Consider the following 24,897-nt stretch of genomic DNA (forward strand, 5'->3'; position numbering starts at 1 on the left):
CAGACAGGAGCGCCTGCGATGGTGTACTCGACGACGAACCTGGGTGCACGAATGGCAAAACGTAATTTTTTCGGATGAATCCAGGTTCTGTTTACAGCATCATGCTGGTCGCATCCGTGTTTGGCGACATCGCGGTGAACGCACATTGGAAGCGTGTATTCGTCGTCGCCGTACTGGCGTATCACCCGGCGTGATGGTATCGGGTGCCATTGGTTACACATCTCGGTCACCTCTTGTTCGCACTGACGGCACTTTGAACAGTGGACGTTACATTTCAGATGTGTTACGACCCGTGGCTCTACCCTTCATTCAATACCTGCGAAACCCTACATTTCAGCAGGATAATGCACGACCGCATGTTGCAGGTCCTGTACGGGCCTTTCTGGATACAGAAAAAACTGCTGCCCTGGCCAGCACATTCTCCAGATCTCTCACCAATTGAAAACGTCTGGTAAATGGTGGCCGAGCAACTTGCTCGTCACAATACGCCAGTCACTACTCTTGAACTGTGGTATCGTGTTGAAGCTGCATGGGCAGCTGTACCTGTACACGCCATCCAAGCTCTGACTCAATGCCCAGGCGTATCAAGGCCGTTATTACGGCCAGAGGTGGTTGTTCTGGGTACTGATTTCTCAGGATCTATGCACCCAAACTGCGTGAAAATGTAATCACGTGACAGTTCTAATATAATATATTTGTCCTATGAATACCCGTGTACCATCTGCATTTGTTCTTGTGTAGCAATTTTAATGGCTAGTAGTGTACTATGATATTACATGTATATCTTCTTCATTATTATTGTTGAAGTACTTTATTTCCCTGCGACTTTATCCTGTAGCTTAACACAAGGCACACAGACTTGCAGGACAAGGCTGTAAACGAGTGCCGTATCGAATCTGCCCAGTAGTTCAGCGACCATCAGTTTGGTACACTCGCCAGCCTGAGTATAGTTTTCAGTGGTTTTGCACTCTCCTGTAGGTAAATGTTGCGCAATCCCTCTCCCGGCACCCCCCCCCCCTATCACCCCTCCCTCTAGGTAGCTCACAACCGTTCTATGAATTTGTAGGTGGCGAGCATTGTCCCCGAGCTATTGCAGTACTTCTTCCTCTCCTATGCTGCAATCTTAAAAGCTCGTGGTCGTGCGGTAGCGTTCTCGCTTCCCACGCCCGGGTTCCCGGGTTCGATTCCCGGCGGGGTCAGGGATTTTCTCTGCCTCGTGATGACTGGGTGTTGTGTGCTGTCCTTAGGTTAGTTAGGTTTAAGTAGTTCTAAGTTCTAGGGGACTGATGACCATAGATGTTAATTCCCATAGTGCTCACAAGGGAACCTCCCCATCGCACCCCCCTCAGATTTAGTTATAAGTTAGCACAGTGGATAGGCCTTGAAACACTGAACACAGATCAATCGAGAAAACAGGAAGAAGTTGTGTGGAACTATGAAAAAAATAAGCAAAATATACAAACTGAGTAATCCAAGCGAAACATGTGCCTTATCATGGATAATATAGGTGGCAGGAGCACCGTTGTCCCGTGGTTAGCGTGAGCAGCTGCGGAACGAGAGGTCCTTGGTTCAAGTCTTCCTCGAGTGAAAAGTTTAATTTTTTAATTTCAGACAATTATGAAAGTTCAGGCACTTACACATAATCAACTTCGCTCTCAAAAATTCCAGGACATGTTCAGATTTGCTTGGACATATGCAGGATTTGACGGTCTACACACGGAAAAATTTGAAAACGTTAAAAACATGTTTTGACAGAGCACAGGGAAAACTGTGCGACTGTGAAACTGGTGCATTCATTTGTTGCAGTTTATGCGGCAAACTCTTATGTTTTCATCACTTTTTTGGGAGTGATTATCACATCCACAAGAAAACCTAAATCGGGCAAGGTAGAAGAATCTTTTTACCCATTCGCCAAGTGTACAAGTTTGGCGGGTCGACAACATATTCGCGTCATGTGACGCACATGCCGTCACCAGTGTCTTATAGAATATATCAGACGTGTTTTCCTGTGGAGGAATCGTAAGACCTTGCGATTAAATGTTTTCGGTTCCCATTGGAGAGGCACATCCTTTCGTCTACTAATCGCACGGTTTTGCGGTGCGGTCGCAAAACACAGACACTAAACTTATTTCAGTGAACAGAGACGTCAATGAACGAACGGACAGATCATAACTTTGCGAAAATAAAAAATTAAACTTTTCACCTGAGGGAATACTTGAACCAAGGATCTCTCGTTCCGCAGCTGCTCACGCTAACCACGGGACCACGGTGCTCCTGCCAGCGCCTTCTCCATGATAATGCATATGTTGCACTTAGACTACTCAGTTTGTATATTTTGCATATTTTTTTCATAGTTCCACACAACTTCTTCCTGTTTTTTCGATTGATCTGTGTTCAGTGTTTCAAGGCCTATCCACTGTGCCAACTTATAACTAAATCTGAGGGGGGTGCGATGGGGAGGTTTCCTTGTCAGAGCCATTTGAACTTTTTTTTTTTTTTTTTTTTTTTTTTTTTTTTTTTTTTTTTTTAATCTTAAAATCTTTCGGTGAAGTTACTTTTGCTTCCCAGATCTGAGTTTAATCTCCAACTTCTCAAAAATTTTCACAGAACTGCAGCTGATGTGAGGAAGATCACCCAATGCCCAGCATGGTAGCCAGTCAGTTTCTAGAGCTGATGCCATTTATTCCAAGTGAACTATCCCACGCAGGAGAAATGATGACATCGCTGTTTAATCCCCTAACACGCTTCCCTCACACGCTTGCGACCCCAGCTCCCCAAACCAACCAGACCCAGCCTCAGAAAATGTGCTACATTCAGAGTAAAGCTTACAAGAATTAGAGACAGACGGCGTCCTTCGGTTAACAATTGCTGTGGCGACGGAAAGAGCTCCCGATCATTAAATTAAAATTAATTTATCAGAGCTTGAAAACAGCTGAACCTCTACAGCAAGATAAACGCTAGGTAAAAAAATCCTTAATTTACTTTAGCGATCAAGTTCCATCGTCTGGGATGATGCACTGGTTAACGGTGTTTCACATTCCCGACCAGGCATCCAGATCTGTTTTGTGCGGTTTCGCTAAATCGATTACGGTAAATGCCGATTGGTTCTTTTCCATCCCAGCTTGTGCCCCTTCTTCTATGACCGTGAACAGAATTTGACATAAAATTAGAGAAAATCGATTTTTGAACAGAATAACTATCATATCTCTCCTGTTGCACTGCAATAAATCGTCAGTATGGAACAATAATACCAATCAAAACTCGTCTTCAGAATATCTGCACGAAGGTTACAAAAGTCATGAGGAACCCAATTTTTTATTTTTAGTAATTACCAAATAATAAAACCGACAACAGCTAAGAAAAGCATAAATCATGCCAAAGGGAGTAGGGAGCTTTATACACATGGAATAGTGTCATGTACAGGAACCATCTGAGTACAACTGAGAAACTATGATGTTACAATGTAACAAACATGACCACCAGGTGGAGTGAATAGTGGCGCAAGGTAGTGCAAAACGCTTTCGACAAGCCAAATACAGATGTAAAATTATTCAAAAACAAAGCATATCAAATAGGTCGTTATACAAGTGGCTTCAAATGGCTCTGAGCACTATGGGACTTAACATCTGAGGTCATCAGTCCCCTAGAACTTAGAACTACTTAAACCTAACTAATCTAAGAACTGTTGATGAAAGTTTCTCGGATCTCCAGCCGGGTGGTAGCGTTGATATCTCGCGACGTTTCGGGAAGTGCCATACTACCCATCTTCTGGCGGAGATGGGTAGTACGAAACGTCGCGAGATATCAACGCTACCACCCAGCTGGAGACCCAAGAAACCTTCATCAACCGTTTACGCCGGGAAAGCTTACAGTCACATATAACCTAAGCATATCACACACATCCATGCCCGAGGCAGGATTCGAATCTGTGACCGTAGCAGTCGTGCGGTTCCGGACTGAAGCGCCTAGAACCGCTCGGTCGCAGCGGCCGGCGACGTTATACAGCAAAGACTATAAAATAAATTGTAACAATAGAGCAAAAACAAGACAAAGACAACAAAAATAAAGACGAAATCTAATATGAAGGATGAGGGCGGGGGAGAAAATAGATGAAAGTTACGTGCCACAGGAAAATGTGTTGTATTACTTTAAAAAATTTTACAAAAGACTGAATCTTATTAAGCTGCACTGCTAGATTAAAGTTCGTACGGCTAAAATTAAGAATGGGAAGAGGAAGGGAAAGGAGTAAAGTGTAGTACACACTTGATTTACACAGGCTGTATATATAATCTGTGAATGCTAGGTATATCAATATCGATTAAAGGGAAAAAAAAGGAGGCGTGGAGGTGAATAAATGAAGTTTATGCGTATAAAATGGTCGCATGTCTCTTATGTAACTGTGTCACACCTCGAATTCAGATCATTGTTACATACTTATGACTTGTTGCAGTACAGCAGAATGAGAGATTCTGAAGATCGCTATTGTGTAGCCAAAATCGGCAATTCTGTTCTAGTAAAACTCTGTGACCAAGACACTTAAATAAGAAATTATGTTATGGCCTTGTCGTAGGTTGGACGTTAAACCCTCTCTCCAGGCAATGTTTTATATCTGTTAGCTATTTATTTTCTTCATCGTGAATGAAAAAGACAGAAGTTGATTGTTACTGGCCTGCGGTTCAGTAGAGCGATCACCTCGCCCCTTTGATCATATATATCACGCTGCGGTTTGATAAATTAATCCAGGATGATGATGGAAAACAAAACATTCCTCTTATTCATCATAATTACTATTTCTACACGTCCTGTCTCCCGTCGTTCGTCGAATTTATTACTCTTTTTTTCTCTCATCTTGAGGCATTCTCTCTCAGTATTTTGCCATGTGTATCATCAATCCTCTTATTTCTCATCTTATCTTTCTCAGTGGCGTAAAAGGGGCGAGAGGGGATTAAAAATTTCGCGCGGCGCGCATGTGCTGTAACTTAGGTGACCTTTTGTAGGACAAACTGTTGACGAAGGCAGACAAATAAATCGTGCGGACACAGTGAACATTCAGTTAGAAACGTAAATTACTAAGCACTGGTAATTGCAGTAGGCAGTTAACTGTCACCTTCATAAAATCCGCAATAACGTGCTTAAAAAATTATTGCAAACTCCAAATTACTTGCCTTTATATTTCCGTGCAGTTTGAGTCGTTCTGTTAACTGAGTTGTGTAACTGTGTTGGTGCAGTCTGCGAGGACGGAGGAGCAGCTGACGTCACAACTACAGGGCCTGCGAGACCAGTGCAACCTGAAGAAGTCCAGCCTCCAGGACCACGTCAGCAGCCTCGAGGTCCTCAGGGATGAGGTAAGCCTTCCTCAGAGACTACTTACATTCGCTAAAGTTCACTGGACAGAATGCCACGCTCGTGGCATCTCAAAACTAACAACAAGCTTAAAAGGCGCCTTTCTATGTAGTAGAGTGCAGAATCACAAGTCACAGAAGGAATAATAGCGTCTATCAAATAATTACGACTATCAGATTCACAAGAATCATAAATTAGGTATAATTTGGTGAAATGCTAAACATTCGCTCGAAACAATGTACGTTAACACACAATACTTATAGAGCGATTTTTCCCAAAATCGAAGTTGCTGGTTTTCATACGTTCTTCTCTTATTCAGCATTAAAGTGTACATATGTAGTTTCAATGAGGTGACTGAAACACGGAAGAATGTAGGCACAATCGATAAATGCAATGTGGACACACGCAGTCCTTTTCGTTGTATTATACCTGGTTATAATTAAACTGATGGAGTTTCGAGTGCTGCGGTGCGGGCTGCATACGTCGCAGAACACTGAAAGATCATAGGTATGTTCATTAATTGGTGCGCTCGCAAAGTATGCTGAAAAATAATAGTTCCACTTTTTGCCCCCAGGTGAAAATATAGCGCTGTAAGCAGCAGACTCGTAAGAAGTTGATGTAAGAAAATGCTCAAAAAATTCGTCCGTCGAAGTGCAACATCGTAACAGAAGACGAAACATGTACATATTTACACGAGCCAAAAAGTAAGCTAACAGCCAGCTTTTTCGGTATTTGGAGATGAACCGAAACCAATGAAACTGGTTCGCCCACGAAGCATTCTCAAGGAAAATGGTTGCTTGTTCATTTGATTACACTGGACACATGGTGACCATTCCTTTAAAGTAGATTCAGTCACGTCATGCAAAACTACACGTGTGCATGATGTGTTGCATGCGTACGATGTTAGACTTGGCGTCCCTCGGCTTTGCTCGGTCCTTTTTGGGACCACTCAGACCAGTGTGCCGTTCCTTTAGCAGTGGGCAGCCAGCGACAGAATTCCGCACACAAGCGAGAGCAGTGCAGAATTCTTGGCCTTCATTGCTTAAAAGGATCGAAATACAGTTAGGTCTGAATGAATGCTTGTTTGCCACAAGTCATTGGTGAAATCAGGGGAAAAATTGAAAACGTCATATCATTCATCATCACGGCAGTCCAAACTGTCACAGACCCTGTCAAACAGTCAGTTATTTGACGGAGAAAAACTTCGAATTAATGCTTAATCGCCCATATTAACCTAATGTATTGCCTACGGTAATGACTTAGATTTTTCCTCTTATGTCACGCAAATAATAAGTGGGGAAAGATTTTCACCTGTCCCAAGAGCCTGTTAAAGCCTTCTAAAACCATGTCTTTGACATATCAATATGGGTGGAAATTAATGTTTCCAGCATTGGCTGAATGCATTCAGAAGCATCTTAAGTTGCAAAGACAAATATTTTTAGAGACAGTAAGTGGTTTGCACCGCCAACAAGAACAGCTTAGCCACATTTTTCTCTTTCTTACAGATGATGTATAAACTGATACCCAAAAAAAAATGCTTTGACATGGTCATAAATCATTAGGCTTGACCTCTAGATTCAGTCTCTGGAAACTAGAGAAATAAATAAAATAATTTTACATTAAAAATTTGCAAACAGCGATGCGTAAGTTACCTCAAAACAGGTCAACTTTGCAAACTGTGTTAAAACAATCAACGTCAGAGAAGAGATTATTTAAATTTTGAATACCGGTACCCTTTATTGTGAAATAAGTATTGGCACTTTAGAATTCAGAGAAAATTCTGAAATGTTTATCAGAAAAGGCAGATCTTCCCTAGATTTCATTGTACAGGCCAAGTATGTACATAATTTCTTGCACATTGAGTAAGTCTTCATCAGGCATGTTAGGGAAATAAAACCGTTTCCCTCCATCAGCTGTTCAAAGAGATGAGACTGTGAACTCTGCTTCTACACAGTGCTGACAAGGGCCAGTTTGAGGGTCTCTTCTTCCTCATCATTATTCAATGCAGTCTGGCACCCTGTTGTCTCTTAATGGTTCCAAGCAGAATAGTATATCTTTCAGCTGCTTTTCCACTGCTCATTTTGTTACTAAACACTGCACAGACATAAGTTGCAGAGCAATATTTTGTTACAATGGTACCCGAGGTCTCTCAGCTTGGTCCTGATCCACCTTGAAATTTTAACATGTCAAATAAAATGAGAAATGAGTGATCTGAATCGATTAACAGAAATACTGGAAAAAATTATAAAATTCGTAGTTGGCGATATTGTCTTGTTTCTATTGAGTATCATGGTACAACACTGCCGAATAATGTGAAACATAATATGGATATAAGTATCTATAACTCAATTCTGAAAGGCAATTGTATCCTCTAGTAAGCAAAGCAAGTATTGTTTACTCAAATATGAATTAGTAGGCAAGGTACTCATGTAGACAAAAAAAGCCTCGAACTTAAAAGAAAAAACTACTGATAAAGAACTGTAAACAGGTGACAACACCGAAATAATGCAAAATGGCGTTATTAAATGTAAAGGGTGTTTATAAATGAATATCGGGGTTTTAACACTTTATAATATTTATTACATTAAACTTACAGTTATAAATGATATGTCAAATGAAAGAACAACTCAAACAGTTTTACCAAGAACCTTATAAATGTTCACTGGCATAGCAAAGTATGCGATTGGTTGAACTTCACTATACCCAAGCGCTGGGTAGGCCGCAAGGGGCCCAATGACAGGGCTTGCTTTGCATGGCCTCCACATTCACCCGACCTAACGCCATGCGATTTTTTCCTTTGGGGCTTCATCAAGGATCATGTGTGTGCGCCTCCACTATCAGCAGAACTCCCTGAATTAAGAAACCGGATTGAAGCAGCTGTTGCTACAATCACTGAAGACACACTTATCAATGTTTGGGAAGAACTCAGCTATAGACTTGATGTGTGCCATGTGACAAATGGTGCTCAAAATGAGCATTTATAAGGTTCTTGGTAAAACTGTTCGAGTTGCTCTTTCATTTGACATATCATTTATAACTAAGTTTAATGTAATAAATATTATAAAGCGTTAAAACCCCGATATTCATTTATAAACACCCTGTATTTTACGTGCGATGTGAACAGTGGTGCTTCTATTGGTTAGGTCAGGAACTTCACAGAGCGCTAAACACGCTGGTGTGTAAAACTGAAGGAAGAAACTGACTTTTGTATGATGTGACACTGTGAAGTAACATAGTTCAATGGAACTTGGACGTTACATATTAGCAACTTGTACAGTATAGTCAGAGGATAATTGAAAGATACGTACAATGAGACGGAAAGACTGACACTTTTGTCCAAAGACAATAATTATAATGAAGTCACTGAGATCCATGCTGGCTCCTTGGACTTTATAAATGCCGGGACATGGTTCTTAATGGAGAGAGTGATCACCATAGACAAAAATGCTTTTTGCAGCATGCTCCCATGCTGGCCACAAGGTTGTTACAGAGTTCTTACGGAAGGGCCTTCCATTGCTCCAGTACCGCAGTTGACAACTGCTGGACGTTTGTTGATCGTTGCAGAGGTTCTGCAATACGTCATCCCCGACACATCCCTCACGTGCTCAGTGGGATTTAAGTTGGGGGATCGGGCAGGCCAGTAAATACACCAAATATCCTCTCGTTCCAAGACCTACTCCTCTTCCACTGTTCAATGCAGTCATGCATTGTCATCCATGCAAACAAAATCAGGGCTAAATGTATCCCAGAAAAGACACACACGGGGTAGGAGTACACAGTCACAATAACATTGACCAGTGAACGTACAGTGTTCAAAGAATTGGAGGTCAGTACACTCATGCAAAATTATGCTTCCCCCACACAATAACATCTGTACAACCAAAACAATCGTGTTTGACAATGTTACTGGATGCACTACTTGTTCCCACCTCTCACCATATGAGAGTAAGTCCAAAATCACTAACCAGACTCAATCTGCTCTCATCTGAGAAGGGCCTGCAACCCACTACTCTTTGGTCCAGTCTCTGTGCTATTGGCACTCTCGCAAACAGTGTCACTGATACGCGGGTGTCAACGAAACATAATATACTGGTCGTCAGGCAAAGTGACCACCCCCCATTCAGTCGCCCTGCAACTGTAGAGTGTGAGATAGCATCCAACACAGTCCTGTAAAATGTGACTGCAATTGCACCTGCCTGTTCAACGTGGTCACTTCTTGCCTATTGCACAATGTTGCAGTCATCTGCTGCTGTAGCTGACCAAGGTCGACCACTTCCTCTCCTTCGTGCGGCAGTATCTGTGGTCTGGAATGCTTCCCATGCACGTGAAACAATGCTATGAACAATACTACAGGGTTACACTTATCACACTTCATCCTCCTTTCAGTTTCCCAATCATTCTTCCCTGAGTGAAGTCATCCATATGTTGTCTTCAGGCCATACGAAAATTTAGAAAACTGCCACAGTGCACCATAATGGTTCTCTGATTGATACAAATTGTCTTTTTCCTTTCCTTCAACTGCCTCCATGTTGTAGGGCCGGACTCATTTGGCACTACAGTTACTCTTACATCACACCTTGTGATGTTCAATTTCCTGTGCCTGACTGGAAGACCCATGGCAACATGCTCCCACTCTTTCATTAATTTGCACCCAGTAGTTAATATGTTGTTTTATCTAGCTCGTCCTTCAGTTTTGCAGAGCAGTGTGCAATCATTTTCAAAAACTGGCAAAGTTGAAAATGGCAAAGTTGTCCCAGTTGACAGTGGTGAAAACAGTTTTTTTTATTGTTTCTGTAAAAACTGATTTGGCTGCCCTCGTAATATACTCATAACGAAGCACGGTCACAGGTGCAGCTGCTATCAGAGAAGAAGAGCGACCTGGAGCGGCGCATCCGCACACTGCTGGAGGAGCGGGACGCCATCAGGGCAGCCCTGGAGGACGCCACAGACCGTGTCGTGCTGCTCGAGCACCAGGTGCGCGACCAGGAGATGCAGGTGAGTTGCAGATCTATACACCACTCTCTTATTTCATATCACTTGACAAAGTGAACTGGTGGCCTGAGACGATGGTTGCACCATTGTTTATACACACAAAAATAGGAAGGGGAGACAGTAACAGCATACACTACAGTCTTCTTGCAAGTGGAGTGATGCCACACGGTACACGTCTGTATGCCAATGCACAGCATAATAGCAAACAAACACTGGCCAATACTTTTGTTTCACAATACTCCTAGCACACTGTGGTGTGCACACTGTGGTGTGCACACTGTAAGACCTTCGGTACACACACCATCAGATTATTTGACTTTTCGCTCTAACGAAGTAGGCGAGTGTCAGCAATATGTCTCGTGGTCTTATCGTGGCGTGTTTATCTTCTGCCGTTCGGTCAGACGATAGAAATGCCACTTGCACACTTAGAGTAGCAGACTGACGGTGACCAACTTTAAACAGAACTTGATTAATTTTCACACACATTTATTAAAATAATAAAAAGCATAGACATTACGTAACTTGATTCTGGATGCTGTTTACAATTGACAATCTGAAGTTCCTTTGGTCTTGGTACGTTAATCTTATTCTTACATATCTCTGATACTTGACAAAGTGTATATACATTTATCTTCATGGCTATGTACAGGAATATGATAATCTTATTAGGCGCAGACTTTAAACTTGACTGTAGACTGGTACAGACTAATGTAGACTGGTACAGACAGGTGCAGACAAATGCAGACTGACTAACCGGAGGTCTGTACACTCGTTATAATACCTCGCGCACTCAGGTAACACAGCGCAAGTGTGATCCGCGAGGAGAAAAGATTCTACGTTAGCAGCAATCTCATTGGCTGTGTTACATATTAATACGTGGATCGGCGGAAGCAGAATTTGGTCCGTCTCTAAGGCAGCACCATCTCGTAGTGCGGAGACGGACGAGCGCTGCGCCTGCACTGTTGTGCTTAGCAGGGCGCGCTCTAGTGGGAAAGTTGTGTACGCGCTGACTACGTGGAGCTATGAACACAACACACACTAATATGATGGGTGTTCAATAAGTAATGCAACACAATTTTTTACTAGGCCAGTTCTAGTTGACAGAACGAGGATTTGTTGTGGAACATTGTGGAATATATCCGCTTCAAGTTACGATAGATGGCAGTACTATACGAGGGGGGACCCGAAAGGAACCGGACTCTGAGGGCACTGCCACTCATAGACGTAGAGCAGGGTTCTCACGCTAGATGGTGTTGGTACAGACCTTCATGAAACAGCTGTGCAGACGGCGTCAGAGTAGAGCTGAACGTGCACGTGTGGTATTGTGTTTCTCTGACTGTTGGCAGTTTACCTCTGCGACATCGTTATGGCAACTTTAAAAGAACAAAGAGTGTGTGTGAAATTTTGTTTCCTGCTTAAAAAAACTGCAACGGAGACACACCAAATGCTTCAGGAAGCTTTCCAGGAGGACACTATGAGCCGCACACAGGTTTTTGAGTGGTCTGGGCGCTTCAAACGTGGTGAGATGTGTGTTGAAGACCGATCTCGTTCTGGATGCCCTTCAACATCGCGAAATGGGGAGAACATTGAAAAGGTCCGCCAAAAGATCAACGAGGATCGTCGCCAAACGATCGACCAAATTTCAGCGGAGACAGGAATCTGTTGGAGCTCGTGCCAGTGGACTTTGAGTGAGGATTTGCATATGAGACGTGTTGCTGCTAAATTTGTTCCTCGCCTTCTCACACAGGAGCAAAAAATCATCCGCATGAATGTGTGTCAGGACTTGAAAACAGAGATTGCACGTGATCCAAACTTCTTGAACAAAGTCATTACAGGGAATGAGAGTTGGTGTTACGGGTATGACCCAGAAACCAAGCAAGCGTCAAGCCAGTGGAGGACTCCTAACTCTCCCAGATTAAAAAAAGTAAGGCAAGTGAGGTCACATGTGAAGACGATCATCATTGTCTTTTTTGATGTTTGTGGAATTGTGCATCGGGAATTCGTACCCCTGGCCAGACTGTTAACCAGCACTTTTACTTGGATGTTTTAAGGCGTCTGCGAGAGGATGTGAGGAGGAAACGCCCGGAACTGGCGATCAGGTGACTGGTTTCTGCATCACGACAGCGCTCCAGCACACACGGCCTTACGAATGACCCACTGTTTGGCATCTCAGAGGTGGTCTGTCGTTCCCCATGCTCCGTATTCACCGGACGTAGCCATGTGCGACTTTTTCCTATTTCCACGAATGAATAAAGCGCTAAAAGGGGAGCGTTATGATGATGTGGAGGCGGTAAAAACAGCTTCACAAAGGGCATTGGACAATATCAAACTTGAAGAGTTCCAAACATGCTTCCAACAGTGGGAAAAGAGACTTGACAAGTGCATCACATCTAATGGAGAGTATATTGAAGGTGACTGAAGTAATTTTGTAAAAAGGTTCATCAATACATTTTTTATGACAACAATCCGGTTTGTTTTGGGTCCCCCCACGTATGTAGCATTCAAAATGACGTCTGTAATGGAGCTGTGTTCCAAGCAGAGAGATGTCATTGAGTTACTTTTGTCAGAAAACTATAGCATCACAGAGATTAATGGGCACTTGCAGATTGTTTTCTGAGACCCGGCATTGAACGAAGGCACAGTGAATCATTGGGTGAGGCCTCTGTCATCATCACAACAAGGTCACACAAATCTCTCCGATCTCCTGCATGCCGGCTGGCAACACAAAGCTGTGGCTCATGCAATGTTGGAACATGTGGACAATCTCATTCGAGATGATCAACAGATTGTAATCACACATCTTGCTGCTCAACTGGACATCTCTGTTGGTAGTGTGACACACTCGTCCAACAGCTGGGATGTTCAATTATGTGTACCCACTGGGTTCCTCACTGCCTAATGGAAGACTGCAAAGAGCAACGAAGGACCATCTGTGTGAAGTTGATTGTGTGTTGAGAGGATGATTGTGATAATTTCTTGTCGAACATCTTCACAGGTGGTGAAACGTTGGTTCATCATTTCAAACTGGAAACAATCTGTGGAGTTGCACCACATCACATCTCCTCAAAATAAAAAGTTCAAAGCTGCACCCTTAGTCAGTAAAGTCATGGTGACAGTTTTCTGGTAAGCTGAAAACAATATTCTGTTCCATATCTTCACTAATGGTGCAATGATCAAGTTTACTGGGCTGCCCTCAGGAAATCGAAGAAATTGCTTCAGCATGTTCACTACCACAAAAATGCAAATGAGCTTCTCCTTGTCCGTGGCAACACAAATAATGCAAGGCCTCACACAAGTCTGCACACCCAAGAGGACCTCACAAAACTTCATTGGGCTGTTCTTCCTCATCCGTTCTACATCTCAGATCTTGCACCTCTGACTTCATCTGTTTGGCCCAATGAAGGCCGGAAGCAGTACATGGATGATGGGGGAGATTATTGGTGCAGAAAGACATTGGCTCTGACATTGACCAGAAGACTGATACCACACGGGCACACACGCCCTCTCAGTAAGGCATCAGACCATCACACTGAATGAAGATTATGCTGAAAAATAGGGTTCTGTAACCAAAAGAGTGGGGAATAATATGGGGCATTGGAATTGTGAATAAAAGCCTCCTGCTTTCAGAAAATTAATGTGTTGTATCACTAATTGCATGCCTCTTGTAGTTTGACATAATTTACACTGATGAGGCAAAACATTACCACCATCTGCCTAACAGTTTGTTGGTCTTCCTTGAAAAACACATTACAGCAATGGTTCTGTGTGGCCTGGATTCAACAAGTCCTTGCTAGATTTGTGGAGTTACGTGTCATCAAATGTTTATGCAAAGGCCACTCAGTTCTCATAAATGACAGGCTGCTGGTTTGTAAGCACAGAGCTGGCTCTCAATAGAGCCCCAAACCACTGTAGCATGATTATAGCTCTGTGACATAGACAGTTATCTCACTGGAAATGCCATTGCCATCAGAGAAGACACCAAGCAGGAAATGGATGCAGGTGGCCTGCAATGATGTTCACATAGCCTTTGATTACTACTGCAGGTCCCATAACAGCCCAGGTAAATGTCCCCCCCCCCTCCCCCCATAACATTATGCTGCCCCCACCAGCCTTTGTCTGTGGTGGAGCACATCTTCTGAACAGTGATTTGCCTTGTTAATGGCGTATCCTGGCACAACCCTCAACATGGTGTAACAAAAAATGTGATTCATCCAACCAGACACGCATTTCCATTGATTTATGGTCTAATATTGATGATCCTATGCCAATTGTTGTAATTAATGATGTCATTATCAAAACTAAAGACACAGGATTCATCCTCTGTGGAGATCCATGTTCAGCAATGTGTGCCAAACAATGTAATGTGCCTGCACTGTCATCAGATGCTGCCTATCCAGCTTTACAGACTGGGTAAGCCTCCAGCCTCCACAGTACATGGCAAGGTGTGGATGCACAACACTTTATCACCTACCTGCAGTTTCACCACCCTTCATCCACTTTCCATAGTGCTCACAACAGTAGCACGTGAGCAGGCAACCCGAAATGTCGTTTCTGAGATGGTCGTTCCCAGCTGCTGGACCATAACAGTCTTCACTTTGTCAAACTTGCTTATGTTAGTAGATTTACCTTTTTAATGATTCTCTATTCATTTCTACTCCTCTTATATTCATTCCATGCCATGTGACATGCCTGCAATGCTGCCGGATAGTATTCAGTTTCATGATCAGCAGCTGTCATAATGTTTTGGCTCATCAGTGTATTAACAGTGTAATGTGTATTATTTCACATTTTGAGCTATACCCTCTCATTTGCACATCATTACTACAATTAAAGTTCAGTTCTTTGCAACAAAAGGTGTGAAATCATCACAGATTTCGTATTTCTTTGTATGGCTCATAATATCACAAATTGTTACTTAATAAAAAATTCATTCACATTATCAATGAGGTATCTGTTGTGTTGTGCACATTGCTTACTCTTCTTTGAGGGTAGATATTTGAATACCACTCCAAGCATCAATTCCCTACTGCCATAATTTTCAGACCATAGTGCTAATTTTTCCATGTATATTCTGGCCTGCGCAGAAACCCTTTTTTCCTTTTCAGCATCAATAAATTTAATGATATTAATAACAGCCAGCAAAACTGCTCATGATGACAGTTTCTGTAATCACTTTTTGTACTTGCACTATGAGGTAACCATGCACACTCCTTTGAACTGGAATGTGGTTGTGCCTAGTCATGTGATCAAGCAAGAATGCACTATGGCCAGGCCTGTCGTTTGCTCTCTCAAATAGCAGTGCTCTTGTTTTCAAACTCTTTTGTGCCCAAACTTGCAAACCCCTTGGCAGTAAACATACTTCTCCAACCTTTATGTCTAGAAAAATTTGAAATACACCCATATGCAAATTTTATCTAAAATCTTCCTACCTCAGATTTCCAATGTGTTTCTTACTTTCTGGAATTTGGACAGCCATTTGGTGCTGAACTATTTTGATGCATCCTTGCCATACTTTTCAGTGAAGACACTCTTGGTGTAACTTGCATGTTTAATGTGCTCAGTTAAAATAAATTCCCTCTGCTGTAATGTGTAACATATTTCGTCAAAAATTAAATGAGACCATATCTTCAGAAGAAAGAAACATTCTTCCATAAGGTAATACGTTCTTCAACACCTTGTAATGTGACCTCACATAATATAGCTTGTGTAAAGCAATTGATATTTCTTGCTACTAATCATAATGAAACTAAAGAACTAAAACAGTGCATAAATGTACCTGAAAGATCATCTTTTCATATTAACTCCATCCATATTTAGTTACTTTACGCCTGCAAACCACTCTGAAGTTTTCTGCCTCCTCTCACAACTAATTTATCAATGCCTCTTGAATTGTGTCTTCATCTGCATAAGTCTTACAAAAAAAGGGAATTCTCAATTTAGAAAAAGGTGGGTTACTTGGCATGAAATCCGGACTGCACAATAAATGTGCCAAAACATCCTATCAGGTCTGAGTGACCTGTCATTTCTTTTTAACCTTTCCTGATCCACTCCTCTCTCCTCTCCCAGGAAGAACTATTAGTTCCAAAAGGTAGGATAGGCTGTGTACTTCTCTGCATGTCTATAGGCAATACTGACGTTTCTTCTGATAGTAAGTACTGATGTTCAAAATTTTCTTTTTAGGTTGTTCTTGTCCTTTCAAGCATTGATTGTAAAACACAGAGAAATAATTAGTTTGAATATTTGCAATCAACTATTTTTGAAATATAAACACGTGAAGGTTATTCCTAAACAATTACTTTACTTCCAGTTATTCACTGTATAATTTAGTCATCATCTGTGCAACAGTCTGCGACATTCGCCTGCTTCACTTCTTCATTGATAGTTCTTGGTGTCAACGTACTAAGTTGTGATACTGGCTGAAAAATGGGGTGTGGAAGTTCAATATTGACTACTGTAAATGATGTAGCCAACAGGTGCACAGTTGCGTTTCACAGTTCTTTACTTTCACTGTTCACAACACCCCAATGTACACAGTTAATATGGACAGTGCACTATTGTTTAACTTTTGATAAGCCTCATTAATAGTTTTCAAGCAAACATCAACATACCGCTACAATAGATTACTGTTGAATATCTACACTCCTGGAAATTGAAATAAGAACACCGTGAATTCATTGTCCCAGGAAGGGGAAACTTTATTGACACATTCCTGGGGTCAGATACATCACATGATCACACTGACAGAACCACAGGCACATAGACACAGGCAACAGAGCATGCACAATGTCGGCACTAGTACAGTGTATATCCACCTTTCGCAGCAATGCAGGCTGCTATTCTCCCATGGAGACGATCGTAGAGATGCTGGATGTAGTCCTGTGGAATGGCTTGCCATGCCATTTCCACCTGGCGCTTCAGTTGGGACAGCGTTCATGCTGGACGTGCAGACCGCGTGAGACGACGCTTCATCCAGTCCCAAACATGCTCAGTGGGGGACAGATCCGGAGATCTTGCTGGCCAGGGTAGTTGACTTACACCTTCTAGAGCACGTTGGGTGGCACGGGATACATGCGGACGTGCATTGTCCTGTTGGAACAGCAAGTTCCCTTGCCGGTCTAGGAATGGTAGAACGATGGGTTCGATGACGGTTTGGATGTACCGTGCACTATTCAGTGTCCCCTCGACGATCACCAGTGGTGTACGGCCAGTGTAGGAGATCGCTCCCCACACCATGATGCCGGGTGTTGGCCCTGTGTGCCTCGGTCGTATGCAGTCCTGATTGTGGCGCTCACCTGCATGGCGCCAAACACGCATACGACCATCATTGGCACCAAGGCAGAAGCGACTCTCATCGCTGACGACGACACGTCTCCATTCGTCCCTCCATTCACGCCTGTCGCTACACCACTGGAGGCGGGCTGCACGATGTTGGGGCGTGAGCGGAAGACGGCCTAACGGTGTGCGGGACCGTAGCCCAGCTTCATGGAGACGGTTGCGAATGGTCCTCGCCGATACCCCAGGAGCAACAGTGTCCCTAATTTGCTGGGAAGTGGCGGTGCGGTCCCCTACGGCACTGCGTAGGATCCTACGGTCTTGGCGTGCATCCGTGCGTCGCTGCGGTCCGGTCCCAGGTCGACGGGCACGTGCACTGGCGACAACATCGATGTACTGTGGAGACCTCACGCCCCACGTGTTGAGCAATTCGGCGGTACGTCCACCCGGCCTCCCGCATGCCTACTATACGCCCTCGCTCAAAGTCCGTCAACTGCACATACGGTTCACGTCCACGCTGTCGCGGCATGCTACCAGTGTTAAAGACTGCGATGGAGCTCCGTATGCCACGGCAAACTGGCTGACACTGACGGCGGCGGTGCACAAATGCTGCGCAGCTAGCGCCATTCGACGGCCAACACCGCGGTTCCTGGTGTGTCCGCTGTGCCGTGCGTGTGATCATTGCTTGTACAGCCCTCTCGCAGTGTCCGGAGCAAGTATGGTGGGTCTGACACACCGGTGTCAATGTGTTCTTTTTTCCATTTCCAGGAGTGTATGTGCAGTAAAAAGCTAACCACACAGTTCACAAGTCTTGCAGAATATTACAGTATGTATTGAACAGACACTGTCATTGTTTTTACACACAGCCTCTTACACTTATTTCACAGTTAAGTTGATGCATTGTTTTTGTTCTAACCAACACAGGTTTCTCGTCTGAAACTCGACTGGGGACGACTGTCTCGGTACCAAAAATTGGGCCCTTATATGTCCTCACAATAATAGGCACTGAAACTATACATTGTTTGATGTTTAATTTACAGAAATTACGATTAAAACCTAACTCATTCAATTAACTGAATACATTGAAAAACTCCGTCTTTTGAACAGTTCCTTCTACTACAAGAGTTAGCCTGAATTATTTGTTTAAATGATGAAATTAACAGATATAGTTATGCAAACAATACTTTTGACAAAACTGGCTATTACTTTGGAATTAATTAAGAGCTGGCTCTGCTAACATGTTTTCTCATAGAGCCAAATAAATACTTGAAAGAATGCCAGTGTTTTACCTTGCAAATGCTTATAATTAGTACAGAATTTATATTTGTTATAAGTCAACAATAGAAATTAAGTTATGAAACAATTACTGATTTCACCCTATAAGGAAAGATATTAACTAGGAATAGTCAAAATAAATTAGATAATCAATTAAATAGCGAAAACTAAGCACAAAACTAGATCTGGTGTTATACTCTTTAAAACTGAGGGCCAACCTTTCTCTTTTATGAAAATCCAGATTATACTTATGTATGTTAATGGTAATTAGTTAAAAGTGAAAAAACTAATTTAAGGAGGCAGATGTCAGAACAAGAGGGGAAGTAAAAGTGTAAAACTATGCCAGCTTGCTTCATCACAAGTTGCACAGCGATACGAAAGATATGAACAAATCTTATTTGTGTTACAGCTAAGGAATGCACAACGGGAACTTGATCACCTCAGAACAGCAAATGGCTCCCTTGGTGAGAGACTGGAAGCACTCGCATCCACAGCAGCAGCGTCCTCAAATAACAGCTCTGGAGTTGCCGGCCATCGCTCCTTACTTGCCGAAATGGAGTGTGAAAATGAAGCAAATGGAGAAGCATCACCACTCCTTGGAACACTTACACCAGATGCGGTAGGTACATTTCAATACAGAGTATTTATTGATGTAGTTCAGTGGTGATTTCAATTATCTGTATATACATCGTCACAGAATATCACTTAGGTACAATGTATTCATATTACAAATATCTGACACAAGGGAGAAGATTTTCTTGGAGTTAAAATACCCTTTTTCTGAGATACAGAAGGCACAGATCGCATGTAAATTTTGAATTTCTGTTTTGTGCTCGAAGCTCTTTCCTTGTCTATGTTTGCTTTCTAATATGTTATTGGGAAATATGGTTCTGCCTTGAGCAAACATAATTCCTTCTTGTACTACCCATACATGCTTTGGAGAATTTTCTCCATATTCAGTGGGTTTCATTTAGCATCTGTTGAACACCATACAAAGAATTTATACATTGCAATATTTAGCAGTTTCTGAGATTATAGTATTTACATTACTATAACCATTGACAGAAATATTAACATGAAGAATAAATGCATACTTTATTATTACATATTGGTGTTCGTAAGACTACTTGGTATTTGAAGCACTGCTATAATTATTGCTTACAGTATTTAATCTCTAATTAATTAGCATTTATCAACATTTTAACATCATTTCTTCATTGTTTTATGCATAATATGATATTATCGATTTTTCAGTTTTATTTTTCCCCCTTTTTATATTGCACTATCTGTCGTTTTGTAAACAAAGATTCACTCTTTTACTCTTGAACTAGTGTTTTTTAGGTTAGGGTACCATTTTTTTAAAAAAATGTGTTGTGATGTATGCTGATTGTAATTAGGTTTTGTGAAATAATAGTCTGCTCTCCCACTCCAATCAACATTTTATGAAGCCTAATCATAATCAGTATACATTTCAACACATTTTTTTGAAAAATACTATTTGAACCTAAAAACTTCTAGTCAAAAAGAAATAGTGTCAATAGTGCAACAGTAAAAGGGGAAAAAACAAATCTGAAAAATGGATAATATCATACTAGGACTAAAACATTTTTGCAAAATTACATTAAAAATGATAAACACTTGCTAACTGCAGATGACATATTGCAAATCAGTAATTACAGCTGTGCCGCAAATACCAAACAAACTTGTGATACAATAATAAGGTATACATTCATTCTTCATGTTAATATTTCTGTCAGTACTTCACAGTAATGTAAATACTATACTCTCAAAAACTGCTAAATCACAATGCATAAATTCTTTGTATATTGTTCAACAGATAGCAAATAAAATTTACTGAAGATGGAGTAGAACAAGAAAAAAATGTTTTCTCAAGGCAGAACCACAGCTCCTTATGACATATTTGAACTTCTGGTAATCAAAATCAGTACACAAACTCTTAACGTGCACTGCACAAAATTTTGTGCTATCAGGAAAGTATGTTTATTCAGAAGCTATGTTACAATTTAAGTTTTGTTCATCTGTAGAAGGCCATTAAGAAATTATGTTAAGTTTTAATGAGTCATCAGAATAAAGTACACAAAATTACAAGAAGATGAATGTAGATTGAGGGTATGGGGAGGCAAAAGCAATAAAAATGATCAAAACATAAGCAGTATAGTTGATACAGTTCAGGGAACTTAACAGCATTGTGAAAAATTATAAGCAAATAGTAAGTAAAACAAGTGTATTCAAACTCTTGCCTAATGTGAGTGTGCTGGTCAGTGTACATTGTTGTATGATATATTAGCAACAATAGCAGGGCTCTTAATGGTATGTATTTTATGTTTCAGGTGAAAATTAAAGAAGAAGCTTTCTCAGTTTATTTGCAACTGAGGAGACTATGTGCAGAATGGGACAGGAAAAGAAATGACTCGATAACTTCAGATCCTGAATCATTGCCCATGGATAGTATACCAGTTGACATCTTAAAGGTGAGAACAATTTTACATATAGCACAGGTCTATTTGTAATTCTGTTTTCTGCCCTAAACACTCTTTTTTTCCATAAAGTGAGACTTAGCCAATGTAATGAAACATACAACTACACAGCAGACAGGATACTACTTGTGTTTATGACAAAATGCCAAGTATCACACAGGCATATACAAAATTAATAACAATGGCTAGGCTTTTGAAGTGTCGTTCCAGTGTGTGTCATAAGCTTAAGTTTGTAAACCTAGTTTTTATGACCCTGTTTAACGCATGAAACATTTAAGACAATCTAGTTGTGTTCTGCCCTCTGTATCATTACATACATTCCAAACAGGACTTTTCACTGTCATATCAAAAGGAGAATTCTCTTAAGAAAGCTATAAAGTTAAGATACAGGTCTGTTGGACAATATAAGCCTTCAGGACAAATGCCAATAATATCAATAGTCACAAATAAAAGTACATACACAATCCAGGTTTTCTAAACTAATAGTTTCTTTCTCAGAGAGGAGAGAAGGATAGCATTAGGAAGGTTTAAAAGGAAGGGCTCGTCACTCGTACCTCAAGGTGAGAGGAATCAAACTTTTGCTTCCCTTGTTCTAATTACAGGGCAGGTCCCTGCCATCCTGCCCTTCCTTCCCCAGTGTATTCCTATCAAGTGAGGTGGTGCAGTGATTAGCGCAGTGGATGTGCGTTCAGAAGGATAGTGGTTCAAATCAGAGTCTGGCCATCCAAATTTGTTTCCCATGATTTTCCTAAATAATTCTAGGCAAATGCCAGGATGGTTCCTTTGAAAGGGAATGGCTGATTTCCTTTTCCATTCTTGAAACATTCTGAGCTTATGTCTATATCTACTGGCCTCAGTGTCAACAAGACATTAAACCCTAATCTTCCTTCCTTCCTCAGTCTATCCCTCTCTCTTCCCCAAGGAAGGAACTATTCCGCGAAAGGCAAAGGTCCCGAGTTCGAGTCTCGGTCGGGCACACAGTTTTAATCTGCCAGGAAGTTTCGAAGGAACTATTGTTCAGAAAGCTAGGATTGTGAATACTCATTTATATGTATATGTCAGTAGTACTGACATTCCTCCTGGACTTAATCACTCTCCAGCAATTCTGTCTCAAGATTTTCACTATCATTGCAAGACGAATTATATGTAAACTCACTAAGCAAATGCATGCTTTTGTTCTCCTTATCTTTATTGTTTAATGATGCATAGGAACTGATGGCATCTCACCTTTAAACAAATATAAATTATATGTTTTGTAAGTAGTGTCACACAAGTGTGCTAAATATAATGAGAAAATGAGGTGTTACAACAGTTTGACAGTTTCAAAGGTACCCAGCTCTTGAAAGGGTAATCTTTGCCATGATAATGTTGGAAAATGTGGTGTCACAAGGATGGATGGAGCATATCTTGCAGTTTGGGAATTTAGAAGAATAAGAGTGAACCCGTGATGAAAGTGCATTGGAAGTGCGAGAAACGGCATGCCACTTTGGCAACAAAAAGCTGTTCAGGCTGAATATTAGAAGAGATACATCTCATTTCCAAATTTTACTTCTGATCGAAATCTTGGTGCAAAAGCTGCTTGATGAAATTTGAGAAGCATGTATAATAGAGCTCTTTTGTATGAGGAAAACACCTTTTACATTGTGGTAAACATACAATAAATTATGTTGTAGCCTTAACAGCATAAGACAGCTGCCCCACCCCTCCCTGTAACATCTGACAAATACTTAGGCTCTTATTACAATGCACTCAGCAGATGAAACTCAGCATAAGCTCTACGACTGCTCTCAATATATTGTTTCACTCCACAAGTGTGCAGAGCACATATGTACTTCAAACTTAACAACAGTTGCTAAGATGTTAAACAATGGTCACCTGTTCATAGCTATTGATTTTTCTTGATTGTTTACTCACTTGGTTGACTTAGCAAAACCTTCACATTTGTCTTCTGATTAATTAACAGAAACACAATGGAACACAATGTTCCCACTGTTAATATTTAGTTATCCAGCTAAAGGAAAACTACTGTATGAAAAGAATATTATTAGGTGCAGTCCCTCTCCCATGAACCATGGACCTTGCCATTGGTGGGGAGGCTCATGTGCCTCAGTGATACAGATAGCCATACCAGAGGTGCAACCACAACAGACGCGTATTTGTTGAGAGGTGAGACAGACGTGTGGTTTCTAAAGAGGGGCAGCAGCCTTTTTAGTAGATGCAGGGGCCACAGTCCACATGATTGACTGATCTGGCCTTGTAACATCAGCCAAAATGTCCTTGTTGAGCTGGTGCTGTGAATGGTTGAAAGCAAGGGGAAACTACAGCCATAATTTTTCCCAAGCACATGCAGCTTTACTATATGGTTAAATTAGGGTGACATCCTCATGTGTAAAATATTCCAGAGGTAAAATAGTCCCCCATTTGGATCTCCGGGTGGTGACTACCCAGAAGGGCACTGTTATCAGGAGAAACAAAACTGGCATACTACGGATCGTGGCGTAGATTGTCAGATCCCTTAATTGGGCAGGTAGGTTAGAAAATTTAAAAAGGGAAATGGATAGGTGAAAGTTAGATATAGTGGAAATTAATGAAGTCCAGTGGCAGGAGGAATAGGACTTCTAGTCTGGTGAATATAGCATTATAAATACAGAATCAAAGAGGGTAATGCAGGAGTAGATTTAATAATGAATAAAAAAATATAGGAACGCGAATAAGCAACTACAAACAGCATAGTGAATGCATTAATGTAGCCCACATCTGCCAGAGTAGTACATGTTTATATGTCAACTAACTCTGCAGATAAGGAGGAGATTGAGGAAATTTATGATGAGATAAAAGAACTTATTCAGATAGTTAAGGGAGATGAAAATTTAATAGTCACAGGGGACTGGAATTCGATAGTAGGAAAAGGAAGAGAAGAAAAAGTAGTAGGTGAGTATAGACTGGAGGAAAGGAATGAAAGAGGAAGCCAACTGGTAGAATTTTGCACAGAGCATAATTTAATCACAGCTAACACATGGTTTAAGACTCATGAAAGAAGACTGTATACATGGAAGGCACCTGGAGACACTGCAAGGTTTTAGATTGATTATGTAGTGGTAAGATAGATTTTACAGAACCAAGTTTTAAATTGTAAGACAATTTCAGGGGACAGATATGGACTCTGACCACAATTTACTGGTCATGACCTGCAGATTAAAATGAAAGAAACTGCAAAAAGGCAGGATTTTATGGAGATATGAGCTGGATAAACTGAAAGAACCAGAGGTCATAGAGAGTTTCAGAGGGAACATTAGGGAATGATTGACAAGAACAGGGGAAAGGAATATGGTACAAAAGAATGGGTAGCTTTCAGAGATGAAATAGTGAAGGCAGCAGAGGATAAGTAGGTGAAAAGACAGGGGCTAGTAGAAATCCTTGGGTAATGCAAAAATATTGAATTTAATCAATGAAAGGAGAAAATATAAAAATTCAATAAATGGAGTAGACAAAACAGAATACATAGGTCTAAAAAATG

General features: G+C 41.3%; 1 protein-coding gene across 1 annotated transcript in view; it reads left to right on the forward strand.

Annotated features, from left to right (window-relative positions):
- LOC126203749 (bicaudal D-related protein homolog) overlaps positions 1 to 24,897 on the forward strand; it is a 618,301-nt gene that overhangs the window by 576,817 nt on the left and 16,587 nt on the right. The window contains exons 3-6 of the mRNA XM_049938117.1: positions 5,229 to 5,345; positions 10,192 to 10,338; positions 19,292 to 19,501; positions 21,234 to 21,374. Coding sequence (XP_049794074.1) covers positions 5,229 to 5,345; positions 10,192 to 10,338; positions 19,292 to 19,501; positions 21,234 to 21,374 — 615 coding nt within the window. The remainder of the gene's footprint in view (positions 1 to 5,228; positions 5,346 to 10,191; positions 10,339 to 19,291; positions 19,502 to 21,233; positions 21,375 to 24,897) is intronic.

The sequence above is a fragment of the Schistocerca nitens genome, chromosome 9 (genome assembly GCF_023898315.1).
Source record: "Schistocerca nitens isolate TAMUIC-IGC-003100 chromosome 9, iqSchNite1.1, whole genome shotgun sequence".
NCBI lineage: Eukaryota > Metazoa > Arthropoda > Insecta > Orthoptera > Acrididae > Schistocerca > Schistocerca nitens.